Source organism: Nycticebus coucang, chromosome 15 (genome assembly GCF_027406575.1).
Source record: "Nycticebus coucang isolate mNycCou1 chromosome 15, mNycCou1.pri, whole genome shotgun sequence".
Classification (NCBI taxonomy): Eukaryota; Metazoa; Chordata; class Mammalia; order Primates; family Lorisidae; genus Nycticebus; species Nycticebus coucang.
The window spans coordinates 86,493,718-86,511,521 of record NC_069794.1 but is presented as its reverse complement, the minus strand read 5'-3'; the positions used below and the strand labels follow the sequence as shown (position 1 = coordinate 86,511,521).

General features: G+C 31.9%; 1 protein-coding gene across 3 annotated transcripts in view; it reads right to left on the bottom strand.

The window, feature by feature from the left end:
- The window catches only part of NBEA (neurobeachin), a 754,735-nt gene that overhangs the window by 514,427 nt on the left and 222,504 nt on the right, over window positions 1–17,804 (bottom strand). For 2 of the 3 annotated variants that reach the window (XM_053563534.1, XM_053563535.1), the window contains exons 29-31: window positions 11,101–11,269; window positions 9,345–9,440; window positions 1,274–1,712 (exon numbers count right to left, since the gene is read on the bottom strand). In XM_053563534.1, coding sequence (XP_053419509.1) covers window positions 1,274–1,712; window positions 9,345–9,440; window positions 11,101–11,269 — 704 coding nt within the window. The remainder of the gene's footprint in view (window positions 1–1,273; window positions 1,713–9,344; window positions 9,441–11,100; window positions 11,270–17,804) is intronic. The other variant, XM_053563536.1, reaches the window with a different exon arrangement.

The following is a 17,804-nucleotide window of genomic DNA, read 5'->3' as shown; positions in this document are numbered from 1 at the left end:
TTATATTTACAATCACACCATTTTTTACTTTTTAAAACCTTTTGAAATACATATTTTATCTTACATGACAATTATTTGTGAATATCTTATCTCCTTATTATCCTAAATTCATAGGAGACAAAAGTGATTTTATTCATCTTTATAAACCTCATGATCACTAATGCCATTTACATTTTCCACAACAAATTTTCAAGATCTATAAAATACTGGTAAAATATTTTACATTTTCTCAACATTCTAGTTTAAGAAACTTTTAATTTCCTAATTTAATCTTGTCTTTCGAAAATAATGCTTGTCAATAGTGTTACATATTCATTTTTTGGTATGAAAAAATAATTTAAATATTAATAACAATTTAATTCAGATACTAAACCAACACATTTTTAAATTTATATGATAAAATATGAACATAATCTTAAATATGTATCAATCTTAGTTGTCAAAGATAAGTACTACTGTTAACTAGTGACTAAATATTTTTCTAATACTGTACATGTTTTTAAACAGTACAGTATATTAGATGCACAGATAGTTTGGTTCTAAAATACTTTCTTCTGCTTCTGTGAACTACTAAATATTGTTTTTTTTGAGTATATCCTGGAACAGAAGAAAGAATTAGTTACTCCTAAAAAAATGTCTTTTGTAATTTAACATTTGAATGTAGAAATTTGGGCCATGTTATAAATAATTTAGGGACCTATAATGCCAAAATGCTTTTCAATAACATTTACTTAAATACACATCTCAAAATACGGCTTTTACATAGATACTAGAAATACTATAAGGAAGATTATCACACATATCTGTACATTTCCCACTTAGTTCACTTAAAACTGAGGTCTGAATCTCAATTACATGAACCATGTAATCTCAAACAATTTTTATAGTATTTTATAATAATATTGTAACAGAATCTCAGAGGAAGCATAGACTTCAGAGGCATGTGGCAATGACCCGTTTTATATATGAACCAACTAAGTCCAAAGAGAAAAATAATTTCACCTTGTAGAGAGGTTATAACTAGAATCCAGGTTTCCATATTTTTAATTCACAGTGCCATTCACCATACCATATTGAAAGTCCTTTTTCTGAGACGTATTATTAAAATGTCTTATTATGTGATCAATCAGGTTAAGCTATCACTACATTAGTCTTTGTAATAAGAACCTACATTAATTAATATAAACTTTGCAAACACTACTAATATTTTAAAATTAACTGGAGCCCAATTCCCTGCCATTGACAAAGCTCTGTGAGTAAACCCAGTACCTACCTATCAAAGGAGTGAAACTGCATAGGAAGAATAGCGTGAGCCTCTCTCTTCAGTGCTGGGTCTGGGTACGGGATAGGTTCAGGGCCACACTCTGCAATTTCCACTGGGGCAGCCACGAGACTTTTCAATATTTCTTTGACATTGATGCCTTTGGTTTGACTGATGCTAGATATGGATGGTGCTGGCTTCAACATTTCACTAGGATTTTCAGTTAGGCTCTCCTGAGATTTCTTCACTTCTGATGACAAAGTGGATAAGAGTTCACTCATGGCATCGGGGCCCGCACTAGCCTCTAACTCTGCCCCGTTCAGGATGCTGGCCACTTGCTCCTCTCCAATTCCGGAATCTGTATGAGGAATTGAACTTTCTAGCTGAATATCTTCACCAGGAGTTGGTGCCTCTTTTTCTTTTATAGTATCTGGAAAAGCAGCAGGTGTTTCTGTAATAAAAGAAACGTGCTTAAAAGAAAAAAACTTCACAAGTGATAATCTTGTATTATTAATAAAATGTTCTCACATATGAAAATAAAGCCTATTATAAACAAAACAATTTGCTAAATAGATGCGCATAGTAACACAACTCAGTTAAAATATATCTACCAATATACCTGTCATTTTGTTCAGTAAGCATCAAAATAAACTTACATCATCTGGCATTTCAGGACTGATGGCTTTAAACAGATCAAGAAATAGTTTCCCTAACAATTTTTAAAGCAGCTTATAAATAATTATATGAAGTTCTTCTTTTATCGTTTCACTGTTGGCTACCAAACAATCATGCAAGAGAAATTCATGTATTTCTCTATTATTTCCTTAAGAATATAAAATTATTTTTATCTCTTCTGTGACACTCAATAACTAAAAATGAAATATATGAAATATTTGAAGTATTTGAAGATATTTTAAATTACAAATACATAAAATTCTGAAGAATTTGCAAAATGCAAAGTTTATCAATTAGTTCAAAAAGATAAATACTTTAATAAGAATAATAACTCCTCAAGAACTTAGCCTACATATGCATTTAGACCAATTATTTTGGAATTATTAGGCTCATTCTTTGTGAATAAATATAAATTGAAATTTTTTAACATTAACATAGAAACATACATGTATCTATCTGTACATCCATAAATATGAAATATATAATTAAACTTAACAATTAAAATAAATGAAAAAAATCCTAAAATTCCTGAATTCCTATTGAGTTTCATTATACAAAGGTAAACATAAAGAAGTTCTCCATACAATGTTACCAAATCCTAAATGACGACCTTGAAAAATGTATCTAAACTAAGTTTAATATCTGTCCTCAATTTTAAGTCATTCTGAAGAAAATAATAACAGTCCTCAATTTTAAGTCATTTTGAAGAAAATGTCCAATTAAGCTACTATATGTAAATTATTTTCAGTTCTCACATAAGTAAATATTAATTAACTACTTGTATTATTTTAATTTGTATTTAAGTTTATCCTTTGTAAAGCAAGAAGGGCAGACTAAATTATTCTAAGATTTCTTCAAAATTTTAACATCTGTAAATTCTATGAAACTCTTAGATTTTATTTTGTTATTTGTATGTTTTTTTGTTTTAAAAGGTTATTTCACTTTGTGAAATCTTTAGCAAAAACACAGAGAAATTTTTCAATATCAATCTTGTTGAGTGGGATCATAACTTGCTAAAAGTTCTGTAAATACACTCTGAAGGATTAAAAATAATGTGAAAGGATTTCTTTGGTAAGAGGCTTAATTCTTGGGCCCTGTCAATTAAATAGTTTTGTTACTCTTTTGAATTTAAATTAATGGCATTACATTCAAATTTAGTGAGGGTATGAATTTATTAATTTTTCCAGATTAACTTCAAAATAATTCTGCCAAGTTTCAAAAGAATGAAAATACCCCTTTTTTTCTTTCAATTGCCCTTTTCCTTTTGATTCAAATTATATTAAATATATACATTCTTTAGGAATAAATAACACCTTCATTTAGTCAATTGTCCCAATATCTGATATTCATTTACACTGAGTAAAAATATACATTTTTCACAATTATAGTTATAGTGTAGTTTTCATCACATTAATTATATAGGTTTCAGTTTTGCCTATTTATTTGTTAGTTTGGTCCAGTGGATAGACTTAAAAGAATAATCTGTGAGATAAAATAATACAAAGTTTGTCTGGAAAGCAAATAGAGACATACATGACTGGAAACTTTCCGACAACCCTCATATTCAAACACTCTAAAACCAACCTGAAAAAGTAGAGTAGATTTATTGTATATTGTTCCTGAGATTAAAATTTAAAATCACTACATAAGAGTTTTGAGAATCTTAATAACACTAGGCAAAACACAGGAGAAAGAACTAATTAAGAGATAAAGATGAAAGGTTGACATTTTTTAATAAAACCTTTTAAGAGATGACTAAGATTTAAATTTCTAACGTTAGAAATGTGAAGGAGAAGAAAGAGGCAAGATATTTCTGAAATACCTAGCTTAAGAAGAAAAAACAAGACCGTTGATACGCCACTGAGAAAGGAAGATATGAGATTTGTTCAATAGAATACTGAATTAAAGTCTGACTCAGTTTAGTCTGCAGAATCTCTGAGATATTTACATCTGTAGGTCAAAAGAAGAATAGCTGTACACTCAAATTATTCAAACTGAAGAAAGGTAATAAAATAACCTACAAATACAGAATGAGAAGGTAAGATGGATGAGGCAGTTATTTCTACTATTACAGACCCAATTAATTTAACATGTTTGCATCTATAGCCTGGATATTTTTGGACAGAAAACAACTGCAGCAAAGTATTGGGGAAGAATTAAACAGCAATAGTGACATTTCTTATGACAACAGAGAGAGAAAATGTAAAAACAAAATAAGAACTCTGACAATAACACACAGTTGCCTAATTAGTAGCATGAGCTCACTTTTCTTATAGAGTTTAATTATCAAAAGGCATGAAGTCATGTCTAGCACTTAGCTTGAATTTACCGGATTTATAGATTCAGTCTAGAATTTTTACTTTACGCTAATACATTTTCTAAATATCTCTATTTATGGTATGTTTTACACTGATAGATGCACAAAAAGCTTAAAGTTTCCAAGTTACATTTGAATGAAATATAACCATTTACTAGCAAACAAAATATCTAAGAAAATAAAAACTTTGATTTGGTGTTCATTAGCTACCATATGTGGGTTTTTGCCAATTATATAATTTTTTACATTTCTGCTTAACGAATTGACTCCCAGTTGCCTCAAAATCTATAACTTACTACGTATATACTTGAAACTCCAACACAAATGTTGACCTCTCAATTATAAATCATGAAAGTTTATAAAAATTTAGTATTGGAATGTTATCAAATAGCTCATTAAAATATTTACACAGTACTAAAAATCTTATCTTTACTGGGACTGATAAATGACTTTAAAATGGAAGCACTTATTATGATATTTCAATAAGAATTCTATTCAAATAAAACCTTTATAAAAGCACATTCTGTGTCATGTTACATAGAAATAAAAATACACACCAATAGAAAATTTTATAAAAGCAATAATAAAAGTTCCATAGTCAAAAAATCTCACTTTAATTTCTTATTGTTCAATTAATATCTTTATGTTCTCAGTTTATTAACCATAAACTTCAGTTTAGATAATGTATGTTTCCAGAATACTTCTTTGTGGCATTAACCCAGTGACTTAATAAGAAGTTAGGCAAGAACCACAGAGAAAGTATAAATGATTTCATCTGTCCAGATTATATTAATGACAGTAGGCTTCTAAGTTTTCAATAGTTCTCATCAGTCTCTGTAGCAATAGGCCATGTTAGTACACAAATCCAAAACATTGCTAGTCTGAGTGATCCAAACCCTGTCAGAAACAGGCAGTTGGATGCCAGATGCTTCTTTTTCATACTGTTTTTCATTGAATCCAATGAGTTCATCTAATATATTTTGGGAAAAAATATGAGGTTACGTTCAGCAAATGACATGATGTCTAATGGTGACTTATTTATCACATTCCTTCCTCCAAAAATCCTGTTTTACAGTGATTTATAAAATGTTTCAATATGTTTTACATATTAAATTAGTAAAATTGTTATTTTCCAAATTTTCTAAAGAAGGAATAACATTTAAAAAGCTACTTGTTAGTAGAGCATTAAAAATCATATTAAATATTTGCTCTTCTAATAATAATATTAAGCAAACTAAATCACTGTAATTTAAAATAAAATATACAAAGCTGTATGTAACTACTTGTGTATTTTGTGTATATTAAATCCAAAATCCATATAAATGCAAAATTAATTTAGTTCAATCAAAACTAATCTTAACTTCAAAGATGTAAAGACCCCATACATGAAAATATTTTTAAAGCATTATTAAAATTCAATTATACACAAAAAAGATTGCGATATTTTGAGGAATTATTTGCAACTATTTATATATGGTCCTTTTTGTTTGCTATCTACAATAAATGTATGAAAAGATTTCAACTTCGGGAATTCAAATGAAGAATAGATATTGTCATAAAGAGATATAAAAAAAACTTGGAAATTAAGAAGTAGGTAGGTTGAGAGGGCAGCTGAGGGATAAAAAATCTACTGGTACAATATATGCTATTCTGGTGAGTACACTAAAAGCTCTGACTTCAGCATAATACAGAATTCAATATTACTACAAAAGGATATATCTGCAGTAGACAAAATGGTAATAGAGAAGATACAAGTAAGAGCCAGGAAAATGTTCCAATTGGTTTTGACTCTGCTCTGTCTAGATGTGGGTCTTTTGAGTTTACCGTACCTGGCATGCCTTGAGCTTGTTAGATATGCATAGCAATGGTTTTTATTAAATTTGGATTTTTTTTCCAGGAGAGTACTTCTTCCAATATTCATTCTGCCCCTTTCTTTTTCCCTCCTCTCTTCTCGGACTCTCAAAATATGGAGTATGTTGATTCACTTAAATCACCAAGTTTGTGAGGCTCTGTTCAGCAGTTTACTTCATTCTTTTTTTGTTCTACTCTTTCGACTAGGATACTCATTACTGATCTAGCGACAAGTATACTTACTATTTCTTCTGCCAGTTCAAATCTACTCTTGAACTTCTATCTTATAAATTTTTCATTTCAGTTATTGTGATTTTCACTCCAGAATTACTATTTGGTTCTTTATTGATACCTGCTATTTGGGTGTTTTTCATTCTTTAGGAGGTTTTATTTAATTATTTAAGCACATGTATAACAGCTGGTTTAAAGTGTCCATTATCTGGGCCTCCTCAGGGGACAATTTCTATTAACTGTTTGTTTTTTTTTCTCTGTATATTGACTATTACTTTCTATTGCTAGTCTCATGATTTTTTTTTATTATTAAAAAACAGACAGCGACATAATGAGACTCTATCAAAAAAAAAAAAAAGACAACAACCAGACATTGTAAGTAATACACTGTGGCAATTCTGGAATCAGATCCCTCCCACAGAGATTGTTGTTTTGTTTGCTTACTGGCTTTCCTGAATTAATTCTGTAAAATCTGTGTTCTATCATCTGTAGCTCACTGTAATTCAGTTAACCTAGTGATCAGCTAATGATTAGACAAACATTTCCTTAACATTTGTCTTAAACTAATGGATCTGCCACCCTTTGCCAGAAGCTCTGTGTGTGTTGGAGCATGCTTGCGACACTCCCATGGTTTAAGACACCCCCTTACCCTGCACTTTCTGCTTGTGCAGGGCCTAAGATCAGCCAAAGGTGACGGGTATGTTGCTAGAATGGAAATTCAGAAAGCCCAGAATATCCATTTTAAGCCTGATCCAAATTGAAGTTGGAAATATTGTAACTTCAAAATATGTCAACATGTTTATCAATAAACAGTTCCAAAATTTTATTTTGTAGTTTTATAACAATATATAAATTGTATTTCAATGAAAGAAATTGATTGCAGATCCATGAATTTCCTATGTGTAGACTTTTTATTGCCAGACAATAAAACATAAGACATTCTATCAAATCCATAAAATGAAAGGTGGTAAGTTTTCAAAAACAAACAAAATCAGATTATTCCTAAGGCTCAAGATACTTTGCTTATTATTATTAAATTGTGAAATTATATACCTCCAAGATTCTAACCATTTTGTTGTTGTTGTTCTTGGATCTTGTTTATCATGAAAAACATCCTTCCCTGTTTGGAAGCACTGAGTTCATATTTTAGATGTCTGGGGAAAAAAAGCCAGCCTAATTCATATTTTAAAAGTGGATTCAATCTGGTTTCTTACCGTGGGGAAATGCTATAAGGGTTTAACTTGTAGCTCTGACATCAGTAACAGACATTTTTCCCTCACTATACCTTAGCATGCAAAATAATAAGTTATGTTAACCTGCCATATTATCATGTAAGAAAAATAATAGTAATTTACCATATTAGCCTCAAAGTTCTTATTATGTCACAAAGACCACTATGATTCAGTTTGTCTAAAATAGTTTTCATAGAAAGACTTTCTTGATAAACTGCATTTACCTCCTGATACAACAGCTCAGAATATTTTCCAGTCACCGCAGCTGAGCTTTTGGAACACCCTCCTACACAAAGTCTCCAGATGTTTCATGACAATCTAATTCTTTCTGGTTTATACTGTTCAGAGATAGATTTGTTTGTCAGTAAAGGAACTTTTAGGAAATTTCACCCCCAAATATCATTAATTTTTAACAAAAAGTACTAGCTTGTTTTATTTATTCCAAAAGCTGCTTCCATATTATTAACTACTTGTAAAATACACTGAATTAGGGTATCATCTGGAGCTCAGCGTCCTCTTCCAAACTCATTTTGGTTATTAGTAAAATTTAGTTTCTTGTTGTAAGACCACAGTTCCCCACATTCTTGCTGACTATCAGCCAGGGAATATTCTTAGCTCCTACAGGGAGTCCTCAGGTCTTCCATGGTCTCTCAGCAATAAAGGCCTTCTTTCATGTCAAATATTTTTTACAATTTCAAGTCTCTCTCACTTGCTATTCTGCAACTAGCAGAGTAAACATTCTATGTTTTTAGAACTCGTGTGATTAGGTCAGGTTCACCTGGATAACACCTTTCACAAAAGCAACTGTGACATAACATTACTTAATCACAGGCATAAAATCCATCATATTTACGATCCTAAGGATTTTATAAGGTATGCACTCTGGAATATTTTGGGGCTATCACAGCATTGTCCTATTACAATCCTTTTTTTTTTGTAGTCACTTAATTTCATGTTAATCCTACCCAGAGACATTATCAATCTGGTTAGTGTATTTTTCATATTTAATATTTCCATTTGGTTCTTTTTTCTGTAAGTTCCATTTTTCTCATTATGATCACTTTTTCCTTTAAACAACATAATGGCTATTTTATGTTCTTATTTGACAACTGTGCCACGTCTACTATTTCTGAATCTGATTCTATGATTTATTTTGTTCTGCTTATACATCACATTTTTCTGCTTCTTTGTATGTTCAGTAATTTTTCACTGGATGTTTAACATTTATGTTTTTTGGTGAGGTATTTTTTGCAATCCTTCAAAAGAATGTTGAGATTTTGTTCTGACCAGAAGTTAAATAATTTTATACATCAGCTTAACTTTTTTTTTTTTTTGGCCAGGGCTGGGTTTGAACCTGCCACCTCCGGCATATGGGACTGGTGCCCTACTCCTTTGAGCCACAGGCACTGCCCTAACTTAACGTTTTTAAGACAGGTTTTAAGCTTTTCCTAGTAAGTCTAGAGTAGCCTTCATTTTAGGTGAATTTAGTTTCACATCTAAGTTGTGACTTTTCTGTGATCTCTCATAGTGCTAGTACTGTGCATATTTATATACAAATAATTAGGTGTTCTTAATTTACAGATGATATAAAATGTAATGAATTACCAATATAATTTTATGCTCTCACTAGCCAGGCATAAGTATAATATATTATATGTATCTCCATGAAACCTGAGGTGTATACTTGTTTGTAAACAATTTCATCATGAATATTTATTTTATAACAACTCATGAAATAAGAATACCCAAACAGGTCAGGAGATGAGGTCATTATTACCTTTGTAAAATGAGTGGGCAAAGCTCTGCTCAGGAATTAACTTGGCAAGGAATCCATGGTTCAAACTTGGATGAGGGATAGATGGTATGACCACAACTGTGGAGAAAATCATGGAATCAGATTTGAGCCAGCATGTAACAACTGCAACACGGTCCGTGACAATTCTGCATTACTGCAACATGCAAACAGTACTAGCAATAAAGAATGCATCTTGGAAGGAAGGAAAGAGGTCACATGTTAAGAGAAAGGAAACAACATAATTGTTAAGTAGAATAATTTTTGGCAACATATACAGAAGCATACAAATACACAACTACAGAAAATCAGAACTACAAGGTTCACAATACTATTCCTTATTTTGCACATGTAGAATGGATACAAATACATTAAAATGAAGAGAAAGAGTTAAGATGATAAAGCCTTAGTGTTTTAAATGACAAAACGGTATGAACTGGAATGGTACGGTGGTATGTATTTTGAAAAGTAAAATTAAAAATGAAAGTAGACAATAATGAAATAATCTAATGTTTATGTGTTAAAAACAAATATAACATGCAACAGCAAAACTTAGCTTACTATAGCTAAGTCATAATCCATATTTCTACAACAGCAATAACAGGTAAATGAGCCGTGTTAAGCTTATGGAAAACAGGATGCAGAGGTTTGACCACTAATTTCTACTCACTTTTAAAACATCAATTTTATTTAAAGAGTACTGTATTTACTCAGGGGAAAAAATTTCAACTGCAAATTAATTCAGTGGTATATGAAATAACCATTAGGTTATGAAGGTTACACTACAAACAACAGATAAACAATATTGATCTAAAAACCTGGCAGGAAAAGCAATGAAGAAGATGTTCCATGTTATTAAAATGTTAGTTGCCAGAAAATGTGTTGATGGTGTCCAAGCAGAGTAGGCAAAAATGAGAATGCAAAACCGCCTGTGACATGAGCATCTTATGCAAATGGGAAAGGCGCTGTGGCCCAGGGTGCTTCCTTGTTGTCTGTGACGTTTATTTTCCACAAGTTCTCGGTTTTAGCCTTAGCCACTTTGGTATAAAATTTAGAGTATATGTTTGTCTATTATAAATCATTGATAGAATATTTAGACACTGAAATAATTGTTCACAGCAAAAAAAGAGAGAAAAGTGTTATTTTTGAGTTTGGCTATAAAGATTTATATTTTGGCTTATTCTTGGGATTGAACAACTCTATAATCTTTTCATTTCCATGTTTGTAAAAAGTAGAAAAATAATATATTTAATAATACAGAGGATGCAAAAAAACGTAGACACATTTTAAGAAAGGAAAAATCTGTATTAACATTTTAACATTCAATATATACTGAAAACAAGAGATGAGTACAAGTTAGTTGAGCACCTTTTGTCACTGCAGAAGTCAAACGTGATTGAGTACCACAAATTGAAAACAGATTTTTCCTTTCTTAAAATATGTATACATTTTTGGTACCCTCTGTATTTGAGTTACTTGCATATGAAATAATGGCATAAATTATTTTTATCAATAAATGAGAAACACAGAAGCAAAGCTGCACTGATAAAATGAGAATATAACAAAATTATAGAAATATTATTCAGACATTTTTGTGGAATTAAATAATATTAGCTTTTATATACCAACCATTCATAAATAGTTGAGGTGGTTATGAAGAGGTCCAGTTTAAATCTAGATGTAAAGGTGAAAAGGAGATAAATGATGGCGAAAATTCAAATAATTAAAAATAATGAAGTACCTGTACTTGTTGGCGAATTTATTTCTTGTCTGATGTTTCTACCTGGTTGGCCTCCAGTCCTTACAGTTTCTCGCTGGGGTTCTAGTATGTCACGATACTTGGAAACCATCAGAACAGAAATGAAGTAAACAACAGCCAGAGCCAAGAACTGTGCCTGTTTGCTATCATCCTGGGTAAAATAAAAACGCAGTTTTAACAGGCAAAAATATAAAAATTTTGAAGTATAAGTTCTTAACATTCAAGAAACTACTCCTATTTTACTTTCATTAAGCAGGCAAATATAATATTTATTTTTTATTAAAACCTTCTAAGTATATGATGTTATTCAATATTATTAAAGTATAAATACAAAACTTCAGAAATATATAATCTGAACCATAGGCTGAGTTATCATTTTAAAAAACAGCACATTAAAATTTTGTTAAATGTGTCACAAAATTTTATCCTTTATCCTCTTTACCAGTATCATCCAACCTGCATAACAACATATTAACATTATATGTCTTTATAAACTTAGGTAGATGACACGAAGTTGAAATTAATGTCCTAGATAAAAAAAGAAAAGAAAAAACAAAAGTCTTAAACATTGTAATTGAATAAAATTAATAAATAGGATAAAATTACAACTGAAAAACATATATAATTCTAATATAAGCTAAGCGAGAGTCTTATTCATCCAGAAATGAATAAGATAGAAACAATGAAGAATCATAAAACATGAATCTATACAAGATCAATATGAGCTAGAAGTATGATATGGTGGCAGCAGAAGGAAAAGCTAATTTGGTATTCAACTGCATTAACCGATAAAAAGTTAACAGTCCACTCTTCTCGCATTGAAAGAGGGGCCTCTAAAACACTATTAACGTTTCTGCCTCCTTGTTTCAGAGCTCAAAGATAAAATGGAGTTTTTCCAGGGAAGAATAGCAAAGTTTTCCCAGATTTGAAATTAATCGGCCAAGTCAGGATAAGATGACAGTTTTTTTTTTTCTTTTTTTCATTAGAACTTTTTTTTTTTTTATTGTTGAGGATTCATTGAGGGTACAATAAGCCAGGTTACACTGATTGCAATTGTTAGGTAAAGTCCCTCTTGCAATCATGTCTTGCCCCCATAAAGTGTGACACACACCAAGGCCCCACCCCCCTCCTTCCTTCCCTCTTTCTGTTTCCCCCCCATAACCTTAATTGTCATTAATTGTCCTCATATCAAAATTGAGTACATAGGATTCATGCTTCTCCATTCTTGTGATGCTTTACTAAGAATAATGTCTTCCACTTCCATCCAGGTTAATACGAAGGATGTAAAGTCTCCATTTTTTTAATGGCTGAATAGTATTCCATGGTATACATATACCACAGCTTGTTAATCCATTCCTGGGTCGGTGGGCATTTAGGCTGTTTCCACATTTTGGCGATTGTAAATTGAGCCGCAATAAACAGTCTAGTACAAGTGTCCTTACGATAAAAGGATTTTTTTTCCTTCTGGGTAGATGCCCAGTAATGGGATTGCAGGATCAAATGGGAGGTCTAGCTTGAGTGCTTTGAGGTTTCTCCATACTTCCTTCCAGAAAGGTTGTACTAGTTTGCAGTCCCACCAGCAGTGTAAAAGTGTTCCCTTCTCTCCACATCCACGCCAGCATCTGCAGTTTTGAGATTTTGTGATGTGGGCCATTCTCACTGGGGTTAGATGATATCTCAGGGTGGTTTTGATTTGCATTTCTCTAATATATAGAGATGATGAACATTTTTTCATGTGTTTGTTAGCCATTCGTCTGTCATCTTTAGAGAAAGTTCTATTCACGTCTCTTGCCCATTGATATACGGGATTGTTGGCTTTTTTCATGTGGATTAATTTGAGTTCTCTATAGATCCTAGTTATCAAGCTTTTGTCTCATTGAAAATATGCAAATATCCTTTCCCATTGTGTAGGTTGTCTCTTTGCGATGACAGTTTTAAAAAGCCTACCACAGGCGGGTAGAGAAGTAGTAATGGTACGTATGCTCTCCAAAAATAAACCAACTGCATTAAAATCTCTAATTCAAAAAGCCTAGAAAACCATCATTTAGGGAAATAATGGTAAGAAATCAATTTATACGGTCTCTAATGCCATTTCAAATTAGAGTATTTCTAAGGAATTGAATGTAAATGCTCACAAAGCCTTTTCTATAAGCTTGGTAAAACTAACACTTCCAAACTGAAACTGAAAGGTTACTATGGCTCACTGACAACATGTAAGACATAGTAGACATAAGGAAACAAAGATGAGGACAATCTAGGAACTCCATTAACAGGTGATTTATATTTATTACTTCACTTAAGCATAATGCAAAAATAAGATTCAGAATTTATGTGCATTTGTGAGAAAGAAATTAAACAAGAAATCTTTACTGATGATTTAATATTATGAAACAGAATAAGTACAGTTAATAGGAAAAATGACCAGAGTAGATAAAATTTGTTCTGAAATATCATTATTTTAGTATTTCACAATTGCGGGTGACAGCTTTTGTAGAGTCAGTTTCTTAGAGTTTAAATTTAAATTTAAACAGTGTTTAAAATGCGTATTCCTTACATTAAAATGCTGATGGAATAAACATGTAGAAAATGGACAAAATCAAATACTTAAGCAGTTATTAGAAAAGAAAATGAACTACAATCAGACTAACAAAAGATACTAACCAAGAATCAATTCACAGACAGCTTAAGCTGTAATGAGCCATAATATCCCACAATACTTCTATCTCCACCAGTGAAGACTCAGGACCAGGCAATTACAAGGCACTCAACACATATTTGTTAAATGAATTAATAAACGTGTGAATATCAACTGAAAAGTTTCAGAGCCATAAATAATAAACACTGTGAACCTTGTCTTAACCAACCTAAAATCTCCTTTACTTAAGTCAAATCTTCAAGCCAACCGTGCTTTTTATTACCATTTTTGGCTTTGAAAATGAAGTCCAGTACACCTAGAAGCTAAACATCCGAATGATTAAATTTTTAAGCAAATTAATTCACTTGCTTAGGTATTTTATTATTAAGAAGACAGGAGCTCTATTATGTCGCTCTCCTTTGTTTAAAAATGAGTCTCTCCACTACTCAATCTCAAATAAGTAATGTTATTAGTCATTTTGAAATCCTTTAGAGACTACACATCAACTAGGATGATGGAAAACCTCCCAATATTTAAATAGTAAAATTTACCTCCGTTTTACCTCATTTTAGATAAGTCACTATATAAGTGACTTAGTATAATCAATATTCTGAGGGGAAAGGAAGAAGCATAGTGAATTTACCTTCAAATTCTGGCTTAGTGGAAAACATTAAAAACAAAGTAGTTTTCTTTAAAATGTATTTTTCTTACCACACAGCAAATTTTTTTTTTGCAGTTTTTGGCCGGGGCTGGGTTTGAACCTGCCACCTCCAGCATATGGGACTGGCACCCTACTCCATTGAGCCACAGGCGCTGCCCACCACACAGCAAATTTTACCACACAACTATTTTACCTGAATCTAGACAATTCATATGAATTTAAACCAGTAATGTCTTCATCACAGAAAATAAATGAGAGCAAGAGAAATACTTTATTCTTTGATGTTTTATAAAATTTTCCTCCTATCACATAGCTAGAGGGCACTTTCCTTCCTTCATTGCTAAGAAAATTACAGAACTCCTTGAAAACCACGAAAATCCTTAATCTCTAAATTTATATATGTGCCATACAGATGCGTGAGGAGTCTTACTAAGAATACTATATACATAAAAAGTAAAATACCTGAGAAAGACAAAAAAAAAAAAACCTTCCTTACATCTTACATCTCAGGGATGTGGGCCATTGGCAAGGTGAATTACTTTTTTGTGGATTTACTAAGATATTACAGAGAATTTGCATCTATAGTCATAAGGGATATTGGTCTCTACTTTTATTTTTTAGTTGTTAAATTATATCCTTTCTTGGCTTTGGTATTCAAGGTTAATACTGGCTTCACCACATAGATACAAAAAACAAAGACCAACTGGTGCAGAAAAAGCACTGGACAAAATTTAGCACCACATCATGATGAGAACACTCAACAAAATGGAGTGTATAGATGGGACATATTTCAAAATTAGAAAAGACATACAGCAAATCTATAGCCAATATAATATTGAATGAGGCAAAATTTAAAGCATTCCTGCTCAGAAGTGAAATCAGATAAGGTTGCCCATTTTCACCACTTTCATTCACCATAGTGCTAGAAGTCCTCACCAGAGCAATCGGGCAAGAAAAGGAAAACAAAGGGGTCCAAATAAGGAGAGGGAAGACATCAAACTATTGCTCTTTGCTGACAATATGATCTTACACCTAGAAAACCTCAAAGATTTAACGACAGACTCCTGGAATTAATAAATAAATTTATCCAAGTTTCAGGTTTCAACATCAATGTATACAAATCAGTATCTTTCATATATGTCAACAACAGTCAAGCTGAGAATCAAATCAAAGACTCAATACCTTTCACAGTAGCAACAAAGAAAATAAAATAACTAGGAATATATTTAACCAAGGAGGTGAAAGACCCCTACAGGGAGAACTATGAAACACTGAGGAAACAAATTGCACAGGTTATAAACAGATGGAAAAACATATCATGCTCATGGACTGGCAGAATCAACATTATTTAAATGGCCCATATATTACTCATTTGCAATACCCATTAAAATTCCAAAATCATTTTTCACAGATCTAGAAAAAACAGATCTATGTTTCATATGGAACCAAAAAAGACACTGAACAGCCAACACGACTTTATGAAAAAAGAACAAATTGGGAGCCATCACTTTATCAGACTTTAAGCTATAGCTACAATGTTGTAGAAACCAGAACAGCATGGAACTGGCACAAAAACAGAGACACAGAGTTACACATCAGATCTGAGAACCCACAGATGAAACCAGCCTCATTCTTCCATCTCATCTTTGATAAAGCAGACATGGGCAGACATGGGGAAAGAATCTCTATTTAATAAATGGTGCTGGGAAAACCAGATAACCACATGCAAAAGACTGAATCAGGATCCACACCTCTTACTACTACAAAAATTAATAAGGCAGGAAGTTATAAGAATTCTATAAGAAAGACTCTTATAGATAATAGGCCTAGGGAAAGAATTTATGAAGAGGACCCACACAGCAACTACAAAAATAAACAAATAGGACCTGATCAAATTAAAAAGTTTCTGCACAGCCAAGGACACAGAATAAAACAGACAAACTACAGAATGGAAAAAAATATTTGTATGCTGGATATCTGATAAAGGATTGATAAGTGAAACCTACAAAGAACTCAAATTAGCAGGAAAAAATCAAACAAAATCCATTAAAAAGTGGGCAAAGACATGAACAGAAACTTTTCAAAGGAAGATAGTCTAAAAGTCAACAAATACACAAAAAAATGCCCAACATCTCTAATCTTCAGGGAAATACAAATCAAAACCACAATGAGGTATCACTTAACTCCAGAGACAATGGGTCACATCAAAAAGTCCCAAAGCAACAGGTACCGGCTGTGGAGAGTGCAGAGAAGGAAACACTCATTGGTGGGAATGCAAACAAGTACAGCTTTGATGGACAGTAGTGCGGAGGTATCTCAAAGAGCTAAAAGGAGACCTAACTTTCAATCCAGCAATTCCACTACTAGGCATTTACCCCAAGGGAAAAAAGACGTTTTACCAAAAAGACACTTGCACTTGAATGTTTATAACAGTACAATTTACAACTGCAAAGATAAGGAAACAACCCAAGTGTCCACTGATGCATGAATGGATTATAAAACGTGATATATATACACACCATGGAATACTACTCAGCCATATAGAAATGGCAATCTAGTATTTTTTTTAACAACATAGATGGTACTGGAGACCATTCTTCTAAGTATCACAAGAATGGAAACACAAACAGCACACGTACTTAATACTAATTTGAATAGTTGATTCACACTGAAGTACACACATGGAAGTAAAACTCAGTGGAAATCAAGCAGGGGGAAAGGGGAAGAAGGGCTGGAGTAAATTCACACCTCATGGGTCCCACAAACATACTCTGCTTGAGGGGCATACTTATAACATCAACTTAAAATGTACAAATGCAAATTGTGTAATACCCCATAATACTCTAAATAAAAAGGAAGCTTTCAAAACTAAAAAAAATTATTTAAAGGAATTTTTGACCCTAAGCTTGTAGTCTATTACTTAGATATACAGTATACAAAAATATATTGTATTTCTATTATATATATTTTATGCATCTAGCATATACATGTATGTGTATTTCTTAAAAATCTAAGTTTGGATCTCATTTGTTTTAGTAATTAAAGTAACTAAAAATGACTAATTTCAAAATGAAATAGAATTCTTAGCATAATATCTACAATTGACTATAAAATACTATCAATTGCTGAAAACATTCCAAATATAACAGACTATTTAAATGTGGAAAAAAGGTATCTTGGAATCCATGAAATACAGTACTAAAAAAGACAACTTTGGAAAGATCTGGTCGGGATTCTGCCTTACCTTATAACTACTATGTGGTTTAATGTTTCTCTTTCCCCTTAGCTGGAAGATTAGGACAACACAGATTCAGTGTGGGATATGCAGTGAAAACTCAGTGAACACAAGATATATCACCAGGATGATGTCTGAAAGTTACACTCAGGCAA